The sequence below is a fragment of the Mustelus asterias genome, chromosome 3 (genome assembly GCF_964213995.1).
Source record: "Mustelus asterias chromosome 3, sMusAst1.hap1.1, whole genome shotgun sequence".
Lineage (NCBI taxonomy): Eukaryota > Metazoa > Chordata > Chondrichthyes > Carcharhiniformes > Triakidae > Mustelus > Mustelus asterias.
Window position 1 is genome coordinate 146,943,666 of NC_135803.1, and position 24,725 is coordinate 146,968,390.

At 47.8% G+C, this 24,725-nt stretch overlaps 1 protein-coding gene across 2 annotated transcripts in view; it reads left to right on the plus strand.

The window, feature by feature from the left end:
- Positions 1-8,990: 8,990 nt before the first annotated feature.
- The window catches only part of mst1rb (macrophage stimulating 1 receptor b), a 129,879-nt gene continuing 114,144 nt past the window's right edge, over positions 8,991-24,725 (plus strand). For both annotated transcript variants that reach the window (XM_078209893.1, XM_078209894.1), the window contains exon 1: positions 8,991-10,198. In XM_078209893.1, the coding sequence (XP_078066019.1) occupies positions 8,993-10,198 (1,206 nt within the window). In that variant the 5' untranslated portion in view covers positions 8,991-8,992. The remainder of the gene's footprint in view (positions 10,199-24,725) is intronic.

Sequence of the window (24,725 nt, forward strand, 5' to 3'; positions counted from 1 at the left end):
GGACATGAGGAAAATCATTTTCACTCCGAGATGGTGGCATCTGGAATTCACTGCCTGAATTGGTGTTTGGAGCTGAAATGCTTAACTCATTGAAAATGTACCTGGATCTGAATTACTACAACCTGCAAGGCTATAGACCAGGTGCTGGAAAGTGGGATTAAACTGAACGGCAAGATTCCTTTTTCTCTTGTTTTTTTGCTGGTGCAGAATGATGGGCTGAATAGCCCCTTTCTATGCCATAACTTTTCTATAGTTCTATATAAATACTGTGACTACAAGAGCAGGTCAGAGGACAGGAAGCCTGCAGTGAATAACTCACCAACTGACTCCCCAAAGCCTGTCCACCATCTACAAATTCTTTCACAGTAACTTCATCGCTGTGTTAATGTAAGCCTACTTGTGACACTAATAAATAAACAAGGCACAAGTCAGGAGTGTGAGGAATACTCTCCACTTTCCCGGATGAGGACAGCTCTAATGACACGGAAGACGTTTGGTACCATCCGGGACAAAGCAGCCCCCTTGATTGGCACCCCAACCACCACCTTCAACATTCGCTCCCTCCATCAGCAACGCACAGTGGTAGCCGTGTGCACTGTCTCCAAGGTGCACTGCAGCAACTCACTAAGGCTCCTTCGACAGCACCTTCCAAATCTGCGGCCTCTACCACCTGGAAGGAGAAGGGCAGCAAATGCATGGGAACACCACCACCTCCAGGCCAGACACCACCCAGTCTTGGAAATTTATCGTCGTTCCTTCACTGTCACTGGGTCAAAATTCTGGAACTTCCTTCCTTCCTTCCTAAGGGCGGCACAGTGGTTAGCACTGCTGCTTCACAGCTCCAGGGACCTGGGTTCGAATCCCGGCTCGGATCGCTGTCTGTGCGGAGTTTGCACATTCTCCCCGTGTCTGCGTGGGTTTCCTCCGGGTGCTCTGCTTTCCTCCCACAGTCCAAAGGTGTGCGGGCTAGGTTGATTGGCCATGCTAAATTGCCCCTTAGTGTCCCGGGATGCATAGGTTAGAGGGGTTAGTGGGTAAATATGTAGGGATATGTGGATATGGCCTGGGTGGGATTGTGGTTGGTGCAGACTCGATGGGCCGAATGGCCTCATTCTGCACTGTAGGATTCTATGATTCTAACAGCACCTACACCATATAGCCTGCAGTGTTCCATAAAGGCAGCTCACCACCACCTTCTGAAGGATAATTAGGGACGGGTAATTAAAATGCTGGCCTAGCCAGTGACGCCCACATCAATGAAAGAATTAGAAGAATCTATAATTTTTTTTTCTCTTCTGTCAGTTATCCAGTTCCCTCTTGTAAGCCATGATTGAGACTGCCTCTACCACACTCCAGACAGCACATTGTGCAGAGAGCAGTGAGTATCTGCAATGAAGCTTTTCTTCAAATCACCTCTGGCTCTTCTGCCAATCACCCCAAATTGGTGCCCTCTGCTTCTTCATCTTGCATAGAACCCCTACAGTGCAGAAGGAAGCCATTCGGCGCATTGAGTCTGCACCGACCACAATCCCTCCCAGGCCCTATCCCCGTAACCCCGCACGGTGGCACAGTGGTTAACGCTGCTGCTTCACAGCACCAGGGACCCAGGTTCGATTCCTGGCTTGGGTCACTGTCTGTGTGGAGTTTGCACATTCTCCCCGTGTCTGCGTGGGTTTCCTCCCAAATTCTGAAAGACATGCTGGTTAGGTGCATTGACCCGAACAGGCGCCGGGCTGTAGTGACTAGGGGAATTTTACAGCAGCTTCATTGCTTGTGACTAATAAATTAACTTTAACTTTACCTGCTAATCCCCATACCTATCCATCTTTGGACTCGAAGGGACAATTTAGCATGGCCAATCCACCTAACCTGCACGTCTTTGGACTGTGGGAGGAAATCCATGCAGACATGGGGAGAACGTGCAAACTCCACACAGACAGTCACCCAGGCATTTTTTCTGGTTGTATCACAGCTTGGTATGGCTCCTGCTCTGACCAAGACCACAATAAACTACAAAAGGTCATGAATGTAGCCCAGTCCATCACGCAAACCAGCCTCCCATCCATTGACTCTGTCTACACTTCCCGCTGCCTCAGAAAAGCAGCCAGCATAATTAAGGACCCCACATGCCCCAGACTACTCTCTTCCACCTTCTTCCATTCGGAAAAGGATACAAAAGTTGGAAGTCACGTACCAACCGACTCAAGAACAGCTTCTTCCCTGCTGCTATCAGACTTCTGAATGGACCTGTCTTGCACTAAGTTGATCTTTCTCTACACCCTAGCTATGACTGTAACACATTCTGCACTCTCTCCTTCCCTTCTCTATGAACAGCATGCTTTGTATAGCGTGCAAGAAACAATATTTTTCACTGTATGCTAATACATGTGACAAATCCAAGGCTGGAATTGAACTTGGGTCCCTGGCGCTGTGTGACAGCAGTGCTAACCACTGTACAACCATACCGTGCCATTAGTGGAAACAATCTCTTCCCCATCCACTGCATCCAAATCCCTCATGATCTTAAGAAGCTCCATCAAATCTCCTCCAAACATCTGTTCCCTCGAAGGGGAAGAGGCTCTCCAAAGAATCCACCCAACTAAAACCCTTTATTCCTTGGAACCATTCTCCCAAATCTCCGGTTCTGTTTGATTTCAGACAGAGTTCCCTGGAGGCATTTCATTGGGGTGAGACTTCTCCTAATGATGTTAAATGGAGTGGGGATTTAATATTTCCACAACTGTTCAACCGCAGGTCTGTTATAGAATGAGGCTGTGATTCATGCAACAAAGTGAGATGCTTCTTGTCTGGGCAAGAGTCAAAAAATGCAGCAAAACAGGGTGTGCTTATTATTGTATTTCACTTCCAATCAACCAGGCGCATACAATTCTGAAAGGAAGAGGAAGGCTTGGAAAGGGGATTCACATTAAAATGTCTTAGCTTTTAATGAGTTACTCTGTAATGCAGGCCTGTGATAGTCCAGATATTTACAATGATCATTCCTCATCTGACCCATGTTGTCACGGGAAACACTTACATTTTGGGCGGCACGGTGGCACAATGGTTGGCACTGCCACCTCACAGGGCCAGGGACTTGGGTTCGATTCTGGCTTCGGGTGACTGTGTCTGTGTGGAGTTTGCACGTTCTCCCCGTGTCTGCGTGGGTTTCCCCCAAGTGCTCTGGTTTCCTCCCACAGTCCGAAGATGTGCAGGTTAGGTGCATTGGCCATGCTAAATTACCTCTCAGTGAATCATAGAATTCTACAGTGCAGAAGGAGGCCATTCAGCCCATCGAGTGTGCACCAACAACAATCCCACCCAGGTCCTATCCCCATAGCCCCTAGCTAGTCCCCCTGACACTAAGGGGCAATTTAGCATTGCCAATCCACCTAATCTTTGGACTGTGGGAGGAAATCGGAGCACCTGGCGGAAACACGCGCAGGCACTGGAAGAACGTGTAAACTCCACACAGACAGTGACCCAAGCTGGGAATTGAACCCGGACCCCTGGTGCTGTGAGGCAGCAGTGCTAACCACTGTGCCATTGTGCCGCCCTGGGATGTGTAGGTCCTGGGATGTGTGGGTTAGAGCGATTAGTGGGGTAAGTGGGGTTACGGAGATAGGGTCTAGGTGGGATTGGACATGGTGCAGACTCAATGGGCCGAATGGCTTCCTCCTGCACAGTAGGGTTTCTATGATTCAGATTATATAGCGTCTTTCACAAACGCAAGATGCTCCAAAGTGCTTTACAGCCATCAATGAACTTTGGCGGCTGGGGAATTTAAATTTGATTCAGAAATAAGGCTGGAATTCACCAAGGTGGTTTCAGAGATGGTGTAACTGCCAAATCCTTGTCAATAATAACAGGCTCAGTATTGTCCTTTTAGGGAAGGAAGTTTTCCAACCTTACCCCAGCCTGGCTTGTATTTGATTCCAGATCCATAGCAATGTGTTTGAATATTACCCGCACTGTAAAGTGGAATCCACTCGGCAAAGGGTTATTAGTGGTGGGAAGTAAAGTAAATGCTTGCACACCCACATCTCATGAATGAATATTGGCCAATTTGTTGCACTTACCTCTTTGCAAAGTGGAAAAGAGAGAAAAGATAGTGTGCATGCATGTGTGTGCATGCATGTAATTGTGTCAGTGAGCATGCATGCGTGAATGTGTGTGTGTATGCGAGCATGCGTGTGTGCATGCATATGCATATGTGTGCATGGATGAGCATGCATGTGCGTGCAATCACAAGCGTGCATATGTGTGCATGCAGAATTGGGCACGTGTGCACATGCACAAGCATGCGTGCATGAGCATGTGTGTGCGTGCACGAGCTTGCATGTGTGAGCATGCATGTGTGTGTGTGTGTGTGCGAGTGTGTATGAGTGCACGCGTGTTTGTGTGTGTTTAAATATTTAGAATTATTGCCACCGAGAACTTACTCCAAGCTGGCAATCCCTGATGGTCTGGAGTTGCGTTCTGAGTGAATTCTGTCTCCTGTTTCACTTTTCAGCCAGCTTCTCGTCCCCAAACTCCAGAAGGGAGCGAGTGACTGTGTGATAACACCAGCTAATACAGGAAATGTGTGGAGGATGTAGGATTGCTTCTGATTTATTACACAACAATAATCACAGTGGCTGGGTCCAGTGCAAACATAAATCACTATAAAATACGAATGATCTCAGATTGCGATGAGATTGGAATACATCTCGCAAATTAATGAAGGCCATCTCATATTGTATCGAGGTTATTGAATTTTTAAAAGCTAAATGGGAAATATTTACAGCCATTAAGACAAAAAGCACGATTAGTATTTGTTGACCAGTTTCACTGTGAGCCAAGAAGCATCTTACATTTCCACGAGGAACTGGGAGAGGGGCTTGTGGGGATAAAGTGTTCTCTTAATGGAAAAGTTGGAAAATGTCATTCATGAGTCACCAATCAAATTGCAAGAATGGTAAATTCAGAATATTTTGTTAGTGGGTAAGGCTGCCTCTCTTTAAAAATAAAAATTGTCTTTTGGAATGTTATCTGACTGGAACCTTTTCCCCAGATATTTTCCCCTTGTGTGACCAACAAAAGACAGAGATTTGTCTCGGATTTCACCTGAACTTCTCTTTATTTAACCCTTCAGGTACCAATACTCAACATAAATCGACACGAGGTGCAACACTTTAACTTACTCAACTTAATTCATTTAACTTCAACCTTCAATTTAACTTATTTAACTTCAACGCTAGCTCTGGGGTGGCACGGTGGCACAGTGGTTTGCACTGCTGCCTCACAGCGCTGGGGACCTGTGTTCGATTCCCGGCTTGTCTGTGCAGAGTCAGTCTGTGCGATGTTCTCCCTATATCTGCGTGGGTTTCCTCCGGGTGCTCCGGTTTCCTCCCACAGTCCGAAAGACGTGCTGGTTAGGTGTATTGGCCGTGCTAAATTCTCCCTCAGTGTACCCGAACAGGCATCGGAGTGTGGCGACTAGGAGATTTTCACAGTAATTTCATTGCAGTGTTAATGTAAGCCGACTTGTGACACTAATGAACACACTTAAACTTAAAACTTAACTTCAACTCTAACTTTAACTCATTTAACTTTAAACTTTTTGACTGAAAACAAATACTACCCGCTTGAGCGAACTGGCCAGGTCCGCCCTTGGATATGGATCTTCCTCATGGTCCTTTTGTTCTTCTCTGAAGATGATCTTCAGGGCACATTGTGAATGTGATTTTCGGCTTTCTACTGAGGGGAAAAAAGACTTAAAGTTCCTCTTTTATCTTGAACTTTACACATTCTTACAGAAAGCTCTCTGGCACTCAGCCAATGAAACCACTGGAAACTGATCACAATGTTCGATTATAGCCAATGGAATTGCTCATAAACAATGCCCAAATGTGTATACCAAGTTGCATGCAAGTCCTGTAGCCTCACCATATATGGAATAAGGCCATGGTGCTAGGATGTCTGGCACTCGCCCAATCAACCATCCTTATTTGGTCAACACAGGAAGTGTCAGGTCACATCTCCCAGGACAGGTCACGACTTGCTGCAACCTTCTCTGACCTGCATCAGTGTTTTAACACAACTTGACCAAAATTCCCAGCATGCTTGATTGTAGCTCTTCTCATTGTCATTGTTGCCACTGCCGTTGGCCATCCGACCACAATAAAATGTTTTGAAGGATGCAAAGTCCTCATTTTGTACGTGCTCTTGTATTACGAGAAAGCATCCATCAGTGTGATGAGATGACGCACCTTGTCCTTCCAAACATGGGTTGGGCCTGGGTCAGGGTCGAGTGCTTTGAGCCAAGTTGTTTCTTCTATTGATCATGGGAGCAACTTGAGGTGATGAATTGAACATGACAATATGTGTGTTATTTTCAACAGCAGATTGAGAACAATAAACCAGATAATATCCAGGGATGACCGTGAAGGATACAGTATTAGGACATTGATCCCACGGCACTGTATTGAAGAAGAGCAGGGGAGGTGTTCCACTGTCCTGGTCAATATGAATCCGCCAACCAACATCATTAAAATGCAGATCATCTAGCAATAATCTTATTGCTGAGGATTAGAAAGAACTGCAGAGTTCTTTTTAAACTCCAGAATGAAATGCAAGCAAAGGAACTCGAATGCTAAACGTTGGGCGATTGAATGTTTTAAGGAAATTGCACCCTCAGGATGCAAGAGAATTTGAAAAATTCTTTGTTGACATTTCCTCAAGGGCTGTATCATGATGAATGTTTGGTTTCCAAAGCTATTGTGGTCCATTTTGGCAGGTCGAATGGGATGAAGGAGTACAATATAAAGGGAAAGACTCTTAGTACGGTAGAGGATCAGAAGGACTTTGGGGTCCGGGTCCATAGGACTCTAAAATCGGCACCGCAGGTGGAGGAGGTGGTTAAGAAGGCGTATGGTGTGCTGGCCTTCATCAGTCGAGGGATTGAGTTTAGGAGTCGGGAGATAATGATGCAGCTTTATAAGACCCTCGTCAGACCCCACTTGGAGTACTGTGCTCAGTTCTGGTCGCCTCATTACAGGAAGGATATGGAAAAGCTTGAAAGGGTGCAGAGGAGATTTACAAGGATTTTGCCTGGATTGAGTGGCATGCCTTATGAGGATAGGCTGAGGGAGCTCGGTCTTTTCTCCTTGGAGAGACGTAGGATGAGAGGAGACCTAATAGAGGTATATAAGATGTTGAGAGGCATAGATTGGGTGGACTCTCAGAGGCTTTTTCCCAGGGTGGAAATGGCTGCTACAAGAGGACACAGGTTTAAGGTGCTGGGGGGTAGGTACAGGGGAAATGTTAGGGGGAAGTTTTTCACACAGAGGGTGGTGGGCGAGTGGAATCGGCTGCCGTCAGTGGTGATGGAGGCAAACTCAATAGAGTCTTTTAAGAGACTCCTGGATGAGTACATGGGACTTAATAGGATGGAGGGTTATAGGTAGGCCTAAAAGGTAGGGATATGTTCGGCACAACTTGTGGGGCCGAAGGGCCTGTTTTGTGCTGTAGTTTTCTATGTTTCTATGTTTCTATGCTTGTCTCAGCAGGGAGTTCAGAGTTCACCATTTGATTATCAGCTTAAAGAGGCTATTAAAGGATTTTGATGTGGAGCCTGAACAGGAATGTATCTGTATGCATAAGAGATTAACTTCTTGATATTTAAAAGCTTTGAATGGCATTCATGAATGGGAGTTTTTTCATTATCAAATGTGTAGGAGTAAGGGTTCTATAAAATTGTTAGAAGTTGCTTTTCATCTCCACATGGCTCCTGAGATCTGTACCTAATGGATGTTGGTTCGGTGGGAGTATGAGTTGGCATTGAGGTATGAGGTGTGGATGGGGGCATTGTTGGCATGGGGGTGGCATTGGGTCTGTGAGGGGTGAAGGCTAGAGGGCCCATTGACTTTTAATGGAATAAGCCCCTAGTGAACCATGGTGGGCCTTCTAACCATCTCGCCACAGCACCTGCCTGCCTCTGAGACTCATTATAATCTGCCATCGAGGTTAGCGGACACGCCTCTCTGGAACAGAAACTTGTGTCTAGTTTTGCACCCAGGTGGGCCTGCTGAGTGGGGGGGATTTCCCAGAGCAAAGATCCAGCCCAAAACCTCTTTAATTTCCCCGAAGCAATCGATTTTAAAGGCTTGCAGAATGCATGAATAGATTGAATGTGCTTTAGACTATAAGGCATTGAAAGTTCTTTAGATGAAATCATGGAATTGTAGAATCCCTACAGTGCAGAAAGAGGCCATTTGGCCCATCACCGACAACAATCCTACCCAGGCTCTATCCCTGTAACTTTACGTATTTACCATGGCTAATCCCCCTAACCTACATATCTTGGGACACTAAGGAGCAATTTAGCATGGCTAATATTGCTAACCTACATATCTTGGGACACTAAGGGGCAATTTAGCATGGCTAATCCACCTAACCTGCACATCTTTGGAGCGTGGGAGGAAACCCACACTGACACGGGGAGAACGTGCCAACTCCACACAGGAAGTAGCCCGGAATTGAACCCAGGTTCCTGACGCTGTGAGGCAGCAGCGCTAACCACTGTGCCACCATGTCCTGTAAAGTTAATTGTGCTTAGTTTTTAATCGTAATTTAGATGTTATTATGTTTGACCAGAGGAGAACACTTTGCAATGATCCTTGATTTACAGTGAGCTAACTGTAATTTGTTTTCTCTCTGGTGTAGCAGGACTTTAGCCTTCAGACCCGCCAGGTTCCTGCAGGAAGACAACAGCCCTGAAGCGGATACGAATTTTGAGTCTGGACTGCACGATTTCGACCTGATTTTGTTTTAGTGCACGAAATGATGTATTCCGACCACGTTTTCTTCGGTTCTTTGTTGTGATACCAAAATTGAAGCAGAACCCTGCTTCGCAAGCTAAGGATTTGTCCTCGATCCTGGGACAATTTGGTAAAGCGCTGATCTACTTCACCTCCCGGCTCGGCCTTGGTTTGAAGCAACATCTGGCAACGGAATGCCATTTGGGGCAGAATTCTTCCTTTGGTTCATCGCCTGCTTGTCGACAAATATCCCGTTCTGCAAGACCCAGAAGTGCTCGTGGGAGGCTCAGAGCTTCAACTTTGATTTTCACTACACCCTGCCAAGTTTCAATGCAGGGCAGCCAATCCAGAATGTAGCCATGTACGAGGATAACGCGCAAAGCGTGTACCTAGCCGTGCGCAACCACTTGTACGCTTTAAACGTCGCTCTCGAAAAGACAGCCTCCCTGCAGACGGGACCGGTTGGCAGCCCAGACTGCGCAGTCTGCAAACTTTGCGCAACCGACTGGGAGCCAGTAGCTGGCATGGAAGATAATGACAATGAAGTCCTCGTGTTTGATAGCTTTGAGCCGTTCTTGTTTAACTGTGGGAGCTCTCAACATGGCATATGCTACATGCACTCTCTTGACAAAGGTGACCTGAATCAGACAAAATGTCTATTCTTAAAAGAAAACAACAAGCCTGACCGTTGTCCTGACTGCGTGGCGAGTCCCCTGGGGACCCAAGTACATGTCCACGCAGAATCATTTGTCACCTATTTTTTCATCGCTGCTACAGTCAACAGTACGGTGGCCAAAGCCTACAGTCCAAAGTCAATATCGATGAAAAGATTGATGGGGTCAATGAATGGGTTTGATTTCCTTTCTGATGAGGAATCCTCTCTAACGGTGCTGAATGAGTTTCTGGACTCCTACCCCATAGATTATGTTTATTCTTTTAGCACTGAAAATTATGTCTATTTCCTAACTGTCCAAAGGGAAAGCATCACTTCAAAAAACTACGAGACAAGGATCGCTCGTTTGAAGGTGGGAGAGTACGTGGTCGGAAACTACCGCGAGCTCGTGTTGCATTGCGAGTACGAGCCCCGGCGCAGGAGGAGAATGGCCGGTGGCCGGGAGACCCTCTTCAACATCTTGCAAGCTGCCTACCTGGCGAGGCCGGGTGCCCATCTTGCCAAGGAGCTTTCTGTTTCGGAAGATGACGACGTGCTGTTTGGGGTTTTTGCAGAAAGTTATCCTCAAAGCAAAGAGGTGGGCTACAAGTCAGCCCTGTGCACATTCCCAGTCAAAGTGATTGACGAGGTCATAGAGAGGGACATGCAAGGCTGTTGTGTGAAATCAGAGGAACCTCTGAAAAGGGGCCTGGAGTTTTACCAGAAAATGGAGTACTGCCCTCAAAACGTGAGTACTGAATTCCTTCCCACTATTCTTCTTTCTATCCCAATCGCTCTTCGAAAACTGCTCCGAAGCACCAGAAAGAAAGACTGGAGTTTGGTAAGCCTCAAGTAAAGTGTGGAGAGCAGTTACCGCAAGATCAGCGATTGTGGCAATATGTTTTCGAGGAAGGTCTGCATTCGGAAACAGATATAGTTCTCATGACCTTAGGTGCTGATAATATCCAGAGAGCCTTAGGCCTCAACTTCCAGGTGAGGGGAGTGGTGATAAACTGCACCCAAAAATGGTCACAGCTCAATTTATAGGCTATTGCGTCTTTAAAGTAAAATATCTAACAGGGAAAGGAATTTGGGCTGCTCCGAACGAGGGACATTATTGTCATGAAATCATCCTGTCTATTTAACTTGCTGTTTAACTTGATGCCAACCACTTCATTGAACTAGAATCATAGAATCCTTACTCACAGAAGGAGGCCATTCAGCCCATCAAGTCTGCACCGACAACAACCCCACCCAGGCCCTATCCCACTTATTCACCCTGCTATTATCCCTAACACTAAGAGGCCATTCAGCCTGGCCAATCAACCTAACCTGCAAATCTTTGGAGTATGGGAGGGAACTGGAGCACCCGGAGGAAACCCACGCAGACATGGAGAGAATGTACAAACCCTACACTAGACAGTGACCTGAAGCGGGAATTGAACCCGGGTTCTGGCGCTGTGAGGCGGCAGTGCTAACCACTGTGCCACCGTGCCACCCATAGTTCTGTTGCTCTCTGTAAACAATGTTATCATCTGGCTAACTTGACAGTAGGATCAATTTCCCAATGGGCTGGTAGCCCCAGTGTAGGGTGGCTGGTCTTGGTCCACAGTACTTGAAATGAACGCTGCGTCAGCTGGAATTGCTTTGAGGGCTTAGACTACATGGCTAATCTCAAGGAATTCCACGTAACATGCTACCTGATTCTGTGCTTATAGAATTGGTGCGCTGTTACATCTCTTAACAGTCTGGAGTGGTTTAAATAACTTATTCATTCATGGATGTGGGTGCCACTTTAATTGCCCAATCATAATTGCCCTTGAACTGAGTGGCTTGCTAGGCCATTTCAGAGTAAACTATATTGCTGTGGATCTGTGGTCGTCACATGTAGGCAGATTTCCTTCCCTAAAGGACATGACTGAACCCGGTTGGTTTTTATGAATCGACTATTAATTCCAGATTTTTTTTTTGGATTGAATACAGGGTCAAAGGTAGGGTTCTGAAGACTGTGGAGGAACAGAGAGATCTTGGGGTCCATATCCACAGATCTCTGAAGGTTGCCACTCAAGTGGATAGAGCTGTGAAGAAGGCCTATAGTGTGTTAGCTTTTATTAACAGGGGGTTGGAGTTTAAGAGCCGTGGGGTTATGCTGCAACTGTACAGGACCTTGGTGAGACCACATTTGGAATATTGTGTGCAGTTCTGGTCACCTCACTATAAGAAGGATGTGGAAGCGCTGGAAAGAGTGCAGAGGAGATTTAGCAGGATGCTGCCTGGTTTGGTGGGTAGGTCTTATGAGGAAAGGTTGAGGGAGCTAGGGCTGTTCTCTCTGGAGCGGAGGAGGCTGAGGGGAGACTTAATAGAGGTTTATAAAATGATGAAGGGGATAGATAGAGTGAACGTTCAAAGACTATTTCCTCGGGTGGATGGAGCTATTACAAGGGGGCATAACTTTAGGGTTCGTGGTGGGAGATATAGGAAGGATATCAGAGGTAGGTTCTTTACGCAGAGAGTGGTTGGGGTGTGGAATGGACTGCCTGCAGTGATAGTGGAGTCAGAGACTTTAGGAACATTTAAGCGGTTATTGGATAGGCACATGGAGCACACCAGGATGATAGGGAGTGGGATAGCTTGATCTTGGTTTCTGATAAAGCTCGGCACAACATGGTGGGCCGAAGGGCCTGTTCTGTGCTGTACTGTTCTATGTTCTATAAGTCAAATTTCACCATCTGCCGTGGTGTGATTCGAATGTGGGTCACCAGAGTTTTAACTCAGGTCTGTGGATTACTAGTCAAGTGATATAGAGGCAGACAGATGTAGAGCTATGTTCTACACTATAAACCCACTATCAAGAAAATAATTTGCTTTAGTTTCAACTGGCTTGGGATCCATTAACAGGACGGCGCGGTGGCACAGTGGTTAGCACTGCTGCTTCACAGCGCGAGGGACCTGGGTTCAATTCCGGCCTCGGGTCACTGTCTGTGGAGTTTGCATGTTCTCCCCGTGTCTGCGTGGGTTTCCTCCGGGTGCTCCGGTTTCCTCCCACAGTCCCAAGATGTGCGGGTTATATTGATTGGCCATGCTAAATTGCCACTTAGTGTCAGGGGGGATTAGCAAGGTAAATATGTGGGGTTACGGGAATAGGGCCTGGGTGGCATTGTGGCTAAATGGCCTCTTTCTGCAGTGTAGGGATTCTATGAAAGGATATGAATATCCTTATACTTAACTGGTTGCACAAAACAACTTCTAATGTATTTGAAAGCCTATAAGACATAACCAATCCATTTACTTGGCACTAGTATGGATAGAATTTGAATTGAGGTCCCTGTCTGTGGAACTCTTCCCCAGAGAGTGATGGAGGTAGGGCCATGTAATATTTTTTAAGTGGAGACAGATGGATTCTTTACGAATAAGGGAGTCAAAGGATATCGGAAGTAAAGCTGGGAAAGTGATGTTGAGGCCACGACCCGACCTGCCATAATCTTATGGAATGGTGGAGCAGGCCCGAGGGGCTGAATGGCCTACTCCTGTTCCTCGTTTGTATGATCTCTGGCATTTCAACAGAAACTGACGATAGGGTGATTGAGTGGGAGTACCGACTCCCCCCCCCCCCCCCCCACCGCCCCCTACCCCCTCCCCACCTCAGCCATTGTGGAAACCTAATCGCAGTTGCTATCCACAAGGATAGTCTTCTTCATTCCAAAACTTTTGTTGCTTTTTTCCAAGATTTTCTCTTTTTAACGTTAAGCAGTTTTTAAAAACGTTTTGCTGTTCTAGTTTGGATTTGGAAAGATTGGCAAATGTGGAGCCTGTCCGTGAATATAAAACTGCTGAATCATTCTCCCTTATCTCAGCGGTGAGCAGACTTAAACAAACGCGGGCAGGCTGGCCCGATACGTCCGCTCCAATCCCTGACTACCACCTCCTGGTATGTGAGCTGTACAAGTCCGGCTGGATGTCCTGACTTGTCCGACTCATGCCCTGAATGGATAGAAAAGCACAGACAATGAACCTTGAGCTCTCTGGCTCTCGCCTTGCGATGTTTCACCGTGTTAATGGACTCCAGGTGTTGTTGTTGTCATCACCTAAATGGGTTGGTCAGCTGGACAGGGCAGTGGCAGATGGTATTTAACCCTGATAAGTGTGAGGTGATGCACTTTGGAAGAGGAAACAAGATGAGGGAGTATTTAATGAATGGCAGGACCCAGGGAAGCTCAGAGGAACAGATCTTGGGGTACTTATTCACAGATCCCTGAAGTCGGCAGAGCAGGTGACTAGGATAGTTAAGAAAGCATATGGATACTCGCTTTTATCAGTCAAGGCATAAAGAATAAGAGCAAGGCGGTAATGTTGGAGTTGTACAGAGCGTTGGTTAGACCACAGATCTGGTCACCTCACTATCGGAAACATGATAGCACGAGACTTTTCAGTATAGGGCCTATGGCGGAAACAGCTTGGCTTTGTTTAATGAATGACTGTGTCTGAAATGGAACGCCCTATGTTGTCAAAGGGCATTTAAACAAACATCTATTAATCCCGAGCACTGAAAATATTTTGGAGCATTTCCCCAATCTGCATTCGAGACGTTGCTGAAATGCCTGGGCTATGCACACAATCTCCTTTTAAGGTTTTCAAACAAATATGTGATCCAGGGCACGAGGCCACAGTTACATTCGAGTAAAGTTCACTCCAAGTGTAAGACAATGTTTGTGTTTTACAACCCTCCCACTCGACAAGACCACTGAGGCCACACATACTAACCGATTCTTTTTCCCACAACGCTGCCCTCCAGAAGTGAATTATATTGTAAGTAGTTGCGAAGATGTGGCTGTGCTTGTGTGTAATTCATCCTGTGAAGGAATCATAGAATCCTACAGTGCAGAAGGAGGCCATTCGGCCCATCGAGTCTGCACCAACCACAATCCCACGCAGGCCCTATCCCCGTAACCGCATGCATTTATCCTAGCTCGTCCCCCCGACACTGAGGGGCAATTTAGCATGGCCAATTCACCTAACCCGCACATCTTTGTAAGACGCGGGATTTTTCATCCCCTCTGAGGGCAGGAACCGAGGTGGATGGGATCAGAAATTAGCAGCATTGACCGTTGATGCCAGTTGCCGGACCCCTAGTCCCCGGGACTGTCAACTTTGGCTGGTTCGAGGCCCAGGAAGGCTCCTTAACAGCCTCGTTAATGGTAAGCAAAGGAGGCTGACTGGGATTTTCCAGTTGGCCTCCAGTTTCCCAATGCCTGGAGTCGGGCACCCAACAATAGGCCTGGAGGTGGTGGGGTGCCAGTTCCCTAAACAGGCTTACAGGCCATCCCTCCCTGCCTGAGAGGGATTGCAGCCAAAGACCACCCGGTAGGACCACCTCCTCCTGCCCCTCAGTAGTTGACTGGCTGCTTTTTCCATTATTTAATGGCATTTTTAAAATAAATGCTGAGAGGGAGCCTCCATTTTGAAGTACCCCCTCAGACACTTACCCCCTCCGGCTGGCTGCGTCAATGAAGCTGGAAGACCTCTGATTGGATCTTCAGCTTCAAGAGCCTATCCTTCACCTTTAATTGGACAGAAATCCTGTCTCCATACCAATTAATAGCCGTCTTGGTCAAATTCTCAAAGAATGAGAGTTTCCCCTCTGGGGGTATGTTTGAGACCTGGTTTCGTAGGCTGGGATTTTCCCGTTCTGCCTGCCAGGATGGAGGGACAGTAAATTCCTGCGCAAAGTCAATGGACTTTTGGCTGGTCCGTCAAATGTTCTGTCCACCTCCCTCCACCCAACTTCCCACGATGATTCCTGCCAGAGGCCACAGTTCCTGTTTCCCACTCTCAAAGCAAAAATGGAGCCCCAGGTCTGTGTATATCTGTTGGAAGTTTGTTTAGATTAGATGTTCCCGGGGGGGGGGGGGTTGGTTGGTCAGTCATTGGCCGCTGAATTGTCCCACCAGGCCGAAGGGCGGCGGGTGGGTTCCTGGACTCTTCCACTGCAACCCCACCCAATATAAAATGGGAGACAGATGGGTATGGGTGGGCTGCTGGCAGGCTATCTGTTGCATCTTACGAGGCCCTCCGCCTTCAAACCTGTTAGCAGGGGACTGGCATAACCCCTCCCACCCAATGTTTGCTGCAAAGAAAGCTGAGGCCAGATGTCTCTCTCTCCAGAACCGATGTCCAATTGGCCTGAAGGAATGGAGAGGCAGAGGGCGACACTATAGTCATTTGTATCTCAACATCATGCAGCCTATTCATAACTTTTAAGAGTTCTCATGTTATGGTGAGCATATTTTCATGGTCAGAGTTGGTTGCGTAAGAACAGTTTTCACAGGGAGTTGTTGATTACGTGATCTTTGAGACAGTGGGGGCAACTTAATTCAGGCAATGGGCACCTGACTGGTAAGAGGCCCATGCCACCTCCTTTGACGCCCTGTTAATCTTGCACCTGGTAGCAGTCGACCTCTGTGGGATTCAGGGCCCCTGAGGGGAGAGGTCTGCACGCCCCAAGAGCTGCCAGTCGCTTAGAAACTCACGGCTGTCCATTGCGGGCAGTGCCAGTGGGAGCGGTGGCACTGCACCCACCCGGAAATCAGCAAGGAACCCAGGCCATAGGTGAGAGCTGGCTTTCAGCAATCCCACCCCTTTTCCTTATGCTGGCCCTCACAATCAGGCAATGAGGGACCTCACCCTTATTGCCCCTTAATGTCCAAAGATGTGAAAGTTAGGGGGGTTAGTGGGGTAAATGCATGGGGTTATGGGGATAGGGTGGGGTTGGGAGCATTTTACTGAATTTGGCACCAAGGGGCCCCAGCAAAATTGGAGTCGATGGAAATCCGGGGAAAAACTCTCCGCTGGTTGGAGTCATGCCTGGCACAGAGCAAGATGGTTGTGGTGGTTGGAGGTCAAACATCTCAGCTCCAGGACATCACTGCAGGAGTTCCTCAAGGGAATGTCCGAGGCCCAAATGACCAAAGATGTGCAGGTTAGGTGGATTGACCAGACTAAATTGCCCCTTGGTGTCCCAAGGTGTGTCGATTAGGTAGATTAGACGTGGTAAATGTGTGGGGTTACGTGGATAGGGTGGGAGGGAGGACCTGGCTATAATGCTCTTTTGGCCAAATGGCCGCCGTCTGCACTGTCAAGATTCTATGGATTCCATCTCTGAGATGCACTGCAGTAATTTACCAAGGCTCCTGAGAAAGCACCTTTTCAACTCATGACCACGACCGCCTGGAAGGACAAGGGCAGCAGATACATGGGAACACCACCACCTGCAGGTTCCCCTCCAAACCACTCACCATCCTGACTTGGTAATATATCGCTGTTCCTTCACTGTCACTGGATCAAAATCTTGGAACTCCCTCCCTAACAGCACTGTGGGTGCACCTACATCTCAGGAGCTGCAGCGGTTCAAGAAGGCAGCTCACCGCCACCTTCTCAATGACAATTAGGGATGAGTAATAAACGGGTAATTTAGTATGACCAATCCACCTAACCTGCACATCTTTGTGGGAGGAAACCGGAGCACCCGGAGGAAACCCCCACAGACACGGGGGAGAACGTGCAACCCCCACACAGACAGTGACCTGAGGCCAGAATTGAACCCGGGTCCCTGACACCGTGAGGCAGCAGTGCTAAGCGCCGTGTCTGAAAATTTCCAAATCTCCTCACAACTGAAGTTCCATGGTTCGTTCCATGAAGAAGGGGCTTGGAGCTCCGAAAGCTTGTGTGGCTTTTGCTACCAAATAAACCTGTTGGACTTTAACCTGGTGTTGTTAAACTTCTTACTGTCGTTCCATGAAGCCATGGCTAGCCTCCTCTTACCCTTTCGAAGGCCTTTACACTTTCACTGAAGTATTGTGCCCAGAATTGTCAGTGACACCCACACACAAGGAATGATATTTTTTGAAAAATTAGCCAGGACGTCAGGTAAAATCCCCCTGCTCTTTTGGAAGAGCGCCGTGAGACCTCTTCCATCCACCTGAGTCGATGGGGCTCAGTTTTGCCACCTCTGACAGTGCAGCACGCTCCCAGTACAGCAGTGGAGTACCAACCCTGATTATTATGCTGAGGTGTCTGGAGTCCAGCCCGACCCCACAAGCTCCAGACTCAGATGAGAGTGCGACCAAGGCATGGTTGATTGGAAACAATTACATGAGTCAGTCCAGACATCTATCCATCCATCAGTGTTGTATAGCAATGCACAGATTCAGATGAACTAATGTTCTTGTGAACCAGCTCCCTGTCTGGGCAACATGGGCGTTGCACAAACCTATGTTCACATACTGATTTTTAATTTTTCCTCTGCTCTATTTCAATCTAAGGGGCCTGGTTTTTAAAGTTTATTCATTAGTCACAAGTAAGGTTTACATTAACGTTGCAGTGAAGTTACTGTGAAATTCCCCTAGTCGCCACACTTCGACGTCTGTTCAGGTCAACGCACTTAACAAGCACGTCTTTCAGACTGTGGGAAGAAACTGGAGGAAACCCGCGCAGACATGGGGAGAATGTCCAAACTCCACACAGACAGTGACCCAAGCCAGGAATTGAACTCTGGTCTCTGGCGCTGTGAAGCAGCAGTGCTAATCGCTGTGCCACCATTTTAGACTCTGATAGGGCTGGTAATGATGGTAGAAGGGCATTAAAAATAGCACTGCTGGGCTGTGTGCCCAGCCCTGGCACGCTGGCACCATCCTGTCCCCTAAATTGGATGGTAAGTCTGCCTTCTCGTCACTAATTTGTCACTCTGGGGAAAATCATGAGCAATGGACCGCATGGCCTCCTTTTGCACTGTAGGGTTTCCAAAGGGTGGCACAGTGGTTAGCACTGCTGCCACACAGCGCCAGGGACTCGGGTTTGATTCCCAGCTTGGCTCACTATCTGTGTGCAGTCTGCACGTTCTCCCCATGTCTGCATGGGTTTCCTCCCACATTCCAAAGATGTGTGGATTAGGTGGATTGGCCAAGCTAAATTGCCCACAGGGGGACTAGCTAGGGTAAATGCATGGGGTTACGGGGATAGGGCCTGGGTGGGATTGTGGTCAGTGCAGACTCGATGGGCCAAATGGCCTTGTTCTGCATTGTAGGGATTCTATGATTCTGTAACTTCCCACAGTGCGAGTTTCTGACTCATTTAATCAGCCTGACTTTGGAGGTGAGTAACCTGCAGGGAAAATCTTGCCCCAGATTTCAGAAATGTCATAGAATCCTACAGAAGAAGGCCATTCGGCCCATCGAGTCTGCACCCACAACTACCCCACCCAGGCCTATCCCTGTAATCCCACATATTTACCCTGCTAATCCCCTTACACTCCTCACAGGCAGTGACCCAAGACGAATCGCACCCGGATCCCTGGCGCTGTGAGCTAGCAGTGCTAAGCACAGTTTAGGTTTAAATTTAGTCGCGTCACAAGTAGGCTTACATTAACACTGCAATGAAGTTCCTGTGAAAATTCCCTAGTCGCCACACTCCGGTGCCTGTTCGGGTACACTGAGGGAGAATTTAGCACGGCCAATGCACCTCACCAGCACGTCTTTCAGACTGTCGGAGGAAACCGGAACACCTGGAGGAAACCCACACAGACACGGGGAGAACATGCAAACTCCACACAGACAGTGACCCATAAGACCATAAGATACAGGAGCAGAATTAGGCCACTCGGCCCATCGAATCTCCTCCGCCATTCAATCATGGCTGATATTTTTCTCATCCCCATTCTCCTGCCTTTTCCCCATAACCCCCTGATCCCCTTATTAATCAAGAACCTATCTATCTCTGTCTTAAAGGCACTCAATGACCTGGCCTCCACTGCCTTCTGCGGCAAAGAGCTCCACTGATTCACCACTCTCTGGCTGAAGAAATTCCCCCTCATCTCTGTTTTAAAGGATCGTCCCTTTAGCCTGAGGTTGTGCCCTCTGGTTCTAGTTTTTCCTACTAGTGGAAACATCCTCTCTGCGTCCACCTTATCCAGGCCTTGCAGTACCCTGTAAGTTTCAAAAAGTTCCCTCTTCATCCTTCTAAACTCCAACGAGTACAGACCCAGAGTCCTCAACCTTTCCTCCTACGACAAGCTCTTCATTCCAGGGATCATTCTTGTGAACCTCCTCTGGACCCTTTCCAAGGCCAGCACACCCTTTCTTAGATATGGGGACCAAAACTGCTCTCAACACTCCAAATGGAATCTGACCAGAGCCTCATACAGCCTCAGAAGTACATTCCTGTTCTTGCATTCCAAGGTAGCAATCGAACCTGAGTCCCTGGCGCTGTGAGGCAGCAGTGCTAACTGCTGTGCTACCGTGCTGCCCCAATGTCCTCTGCCTTATCTTCCCATCCCATTCCTAGGGGAAGTAGCCATGTTTGGAATTGGGATAGATCAGTGACGCAGGTGTGTTTGTCATGCTTTTACTATTGTTGGTATAAGGTGTTGCCAATTCAGTCGCTAAGGTAACAAAGAGTTCTTGTACAGACTGGGCTGCAATAAATCATCGTGGACTAGACTGTGTCTCATCATTGAGGTAACAAACAGGAAAGTCAGCGGCTTGGAATCTGAAGGGCGGGTCTTATCCAGCACCTGTAAATGGGAATCCCGGAGCATTGACAATTCAGCCTGAAATCTCAGTTGATAATCTGGTTTGACTATTTGTATTTCCCGTTGATTTGATACCAAATGGGATGAAATTAATTGGAAGGCCAACATTTGTTAAGATCAGCAGTTTATGAGAGATGGTAAAGCGAGATGTTTATATCGTGGCTTTCCGAATCTCAGGATTGCCCCAAAGTGTTTTGCGGCCAATGAAATGTCACCATAGCCCCATTGGCCGCTCTCCCCTTTTGAGGGAGAGCTAACCGGTGGTGATTTAACCTGAGGGTCAGGCGAGGGGCAAGGTTGAGAGGGCAGGGCCTTCGTGAACAACCTCAGCCGGTACAGGAATTGAACCTGCGCTGTTGGCGTTACTTTGCATCATGAACCAGCCGTCCACCCAGCTGAGCTGGTTATGGCCAATGAAGTCATTGTGAAGTGCGGTCTCGGTTGTAATGTGGGAAAGGCCACCTCCAATCCGCCCTGGTAGGTCGGTTGAAAAAGATCTCCAGAAAGTTACAGAATTAGGACTGTCATGACCTGAGGGAGAGGAAGAATTGTAGAAGTGTGTCTCCATTATGATAATTGTACCCTTGGAACTCTGAGGTGAAGGCTGTTGTCAGATTGGACTCCTGTGTGAATAAAGAGTGTAGTCAGGATGTGGAGATGCCGGCGTTGGACTGGGGTAAACACAGTACTTGTGTGGCTTTTGCTACCAAATAAACCTGTTGGACTTTAACCTGGTGTTGTTAAACTTCTTACTGAATAAAGAGCAGCACACTGAAGAACTGTGTAGCCTACAGAGTGACACATTGGTCGAGGGAATGATGTGGGTGGTCATGTAAGACATATCTTTGTTGTATTGACTATTTAAATTGACTTTATCATTTCCCTTTGCCCGCCTGTGCATGTTTAACTTACTCTGTTAGAACCATAGAACCATAGAAAATTACAGCTCAGAAACAGGCCTTTTGGCCCTTCTTGTCTGTGCCGAACCATTTTATGCCTAGTCCCACTGACCTGCACTTGGACCATATCCCTCCACACCCCTCTCATCCATGAACCCGTCCAAGTTTTTCTTAAATGTTAAAAGTGACCCCGCATTTACCACTTTATCCGGCAGCTCATTCCACACTCCCACCACTCTCTGCGTGAAGAAGCCCCCCCTAATATTCCCTTTAAACTTGATTTGTTTTTAAGACTTTTTAAAAAAGTTTATTTATTAGTGACACCAGTAGGATTACATTAACACTGCAATGAAGTTACTGTGAAAATCCTCTAGTCGCCACACTCCGGTGCCTGTTTGGATACACTGAGGGAAAATTTAGCATGGCCAATGCACCCTAACCAGCACGTCTTTCGGACTGTGGGAGGAAACCGGAGCACCCGGAGGAAACCCACGCAGACACGGGGAGAACGTGCAGACTCCGCACAGACAGTGACCCAAGCCGGGTGGGAATCGAACCCGGGTCCCTGGCGCTGAGAGGCAGCAGTACTAACGTGTGTTAAAGTAAAAGTTTCAAAAAGGGAAATCTTGCTGATTTTCTTCTTCATTTGGGGTCGTTTGGTAAACTCGGTTGCTTTGGTTTTTAATCACTCCCCCCATAGGGATTGTAACAAGTACAAGAGCATTTCTGCTCGCATGCTGTTCCTGATCTTCTGATGTACTTGGCTGGAGCTGAGGTTTGCGCTGATAGCATCAAGTCCAAATCCCTGAGGCTTTGTGGCCCTTTTACAGCTCATGAAGAATCAAAACTTGAGTCCTGAAGCTCTCCATTCTGCACATCGACCGCAGCACTGCGAGGTTAACTGGATACGATCTCCAGACATTGGTCAGGCGTGAAGTGTGTATTTTGCTAGCATTGATTGAGATTATCTGATGTCTTCTTGACACTTGTTCAGCTATAAGGAAGCAACGGCTATCATTTCTAAACTTTTACAGGATGTGGGTGTCGCTGGCTTTGGGCCATCCTTTGTTGCCGTTTACAGCCAGCGAAGCACCTTTGCAAATGTAGTACCTGTTGTAATGCAGGGTTTGAAAATATAGCTGTCCTTTAAGTGCACTTGTTACAGAGAGTGAGCATGTTTTTCAAAAGTAAAACATGTGTTGAGATACCTTTGGCGAGATTGTAAGAATGGGCCTAAAGTCAAGAGGAAGCCTGCCTGCAGTTGCGGGGTCAAATGTTGGCTCTGCAGGGCCTGTTTCTGTATCCTCCTCCAGCCCTACAACCCTCCCTATCTCTGTATCCTCCTCCAGCCCTACAACCCTCCCTATCTCTGTATCTTCCTCCAGCCCCTACAACCCTCCCTATCTCTGTATCCTCCTCCAGCCCTACAACCCTCCCTATCTCTGTATCTTCCTCCAGCCCCTACAACCCTCCCCATCACTGTAACCTCCTCCAGCCCTACAACCCTCCCTATCTCTGTATCCTCCTCCAGCCCCTACAACCCTCCCTATCACTGTAACCGCCTCCAGCCCTACAACCCTCCCTATCTCTGTATCCTCCTCCAGCCCCTACAACCCTCCCTATCACTGTAACCTCCTCCAGCCCTACAACCCTCCCTATCACTGTAACCTCCTCCAGCCCTACAACCCTCCCTATCTCTGTATCCTCCTCCAGCCCCTACAACCCTCCCTATCACTGTAACCTCCTCCAGCCCTACAACCCTCCCTATCTCTGTATCTTCCTCCAGCCCCTACAACCCTCCCTATCTCTGTATCCTCCTCCAGCCCTACAACCCTCCCTATCTCTGTATCTTCCTCCAGCCCCTACAACCCTCCCTATCACTGTAACCTCCTCCAGCCCTACAACCCTCCCTATCTCTGTATCTTCCTCCAGCCCCTGCAACCCTCCCTATCACTGTATCCTCCTCCAGCTCCTGCAACCCTTCCTATCACTGTAACCTCCTCCAGCCCTACAACCCTCCCTATCTCTGTATCTTCCTCCAGCCCCTGCAACCCTCCCTATCACTGTATCCTCCTCCAGCTCTACAACCCTCCCTATCACTGTAACCTCCTCCAGCCCTACAACCCTCCCTATCTCTGTATCTTCCTCCAGCCCCTGCAACCCTTCCTATCACTGTATCCTCCTCCAGCCCTACAACCCTCCCTATCACTGTAACCTCCTCCATTCCAACAATGCTCCCCGTATCTGTAACCTCCTCCAGCCCTTACAACACTCCCTGATTCTGTAACCTCCTCCAGCCCTTACAACTGTCCTTATCCCTGTAACCTCCTCCAGCCCTACACCCCTCCTTTTTTCTGTAACCTCCTCCAGCCCTTGCAACATTCCAAGCATCGCTGTGCTCCTTTGATTCTTCAAGCATCCAATTTTAATTAGTCCCAACCTTGGCGACCGTGCCATTGGTTGCTGCGGCCTAACGCCTCCTCTGTAAACCCGCCCCCCCCCCCCCAACAGCCTCACTAGCCTTCCCTCCCGCTGTCAGACAGACCTTAGAAACTACAGGTTGGATTTACTGACCCCGCCAATAATGTGAGAGAAACAGCAAAATCCCGGCCTACCTCTTTCTCTAGGCTTCCACCATTTATTATCCTGATAGCTCCTTCTGTGGCTGGGTGCTTAATTCTGATCGATAATGCTCTTGTAAAGTGGCTTGGGATGTTTTATTACAATAAAGGTACGATGTAAATGCAAATTGTTATTGCCCGTTGACTGAGACATTCCCAGCTGTGAGAGAAGCTGCTTGAATGCGGTAATCTTGAGCAATGAAAAATTGTGAAAAGATATGGAGAATTACTTTGTATTTTGATTGTAGGAGGAGGAGCCACAGATTCAAAACAATAAATTCAAGCATTCAAATTTAGAATTGATATATCGGCCTCTCTCTGTAGCCCCCTCTAGCCCTACAGCCCTGGGTGATATCTGTGTATCTCCAATTCTAGCCCGCTGTGAATCCACTGTTTCCTTTTCTTCACCATTGGTGGCCTGTCTTCAGTTGCCGAGGCCCCAAAGTTCTGAAATATCCTCCCAAACCCCGCTGCCCACCTTCCTCCCCCTTTTAAAACATTTCTTAAAACCTGACTCATTGGTAAAGCTTCTGACTGAATACCTTCTTAACAGCAAAATACTGCAGATGCTGGAAATCAGAAATAAGAGCAGAAAATGCTGGAAAAACCTCAGCGGGTCTGGCAGCGTTTGTGGAACGAGAGATTCGATAAAAAAAATCTGGAATTAAGAATGTACTGATGACCGTGAAGCCATTGTCGATTATCGGAAAAACCCATCTGGTTCGCTAATGTCCTTTAGGGAAGGAAATCTGCCGTCCTTACCTTGCCTGGTCTACATGTAACTCCAGAGCACAGTGGCGCAGCGGTTAGCACTGCTGCCTCACAGCTCCAGGGACCTGGGTTCGATTCCCGGCTTGGGTCACTGTCTGTGCAGAGTCTGTACGTTCTCCCAGTGTCAGCGTGGGTTTCCTCCGGGTGCTCCGGTTTCCTCCCACAGTCTGAAAGGTGTGCTGGTTAGGTGAATTGGCCATGCTAAATTCTCCCTCAGTGTACCCGAACAGGCACCGGAGTGTGGCGACTAGGGGATTTTCCCAGTAACTTCATTGCAGTGTGAATGTAATCCTACTAGTGACACTGATAAATAAAATTTAAGCTTTAATAATGACTCTCAACTGCCCTCGGGCAACTAGGGATTGGCAATAAATGCTGGCGAGCCAACAACGCCCTGTCCCA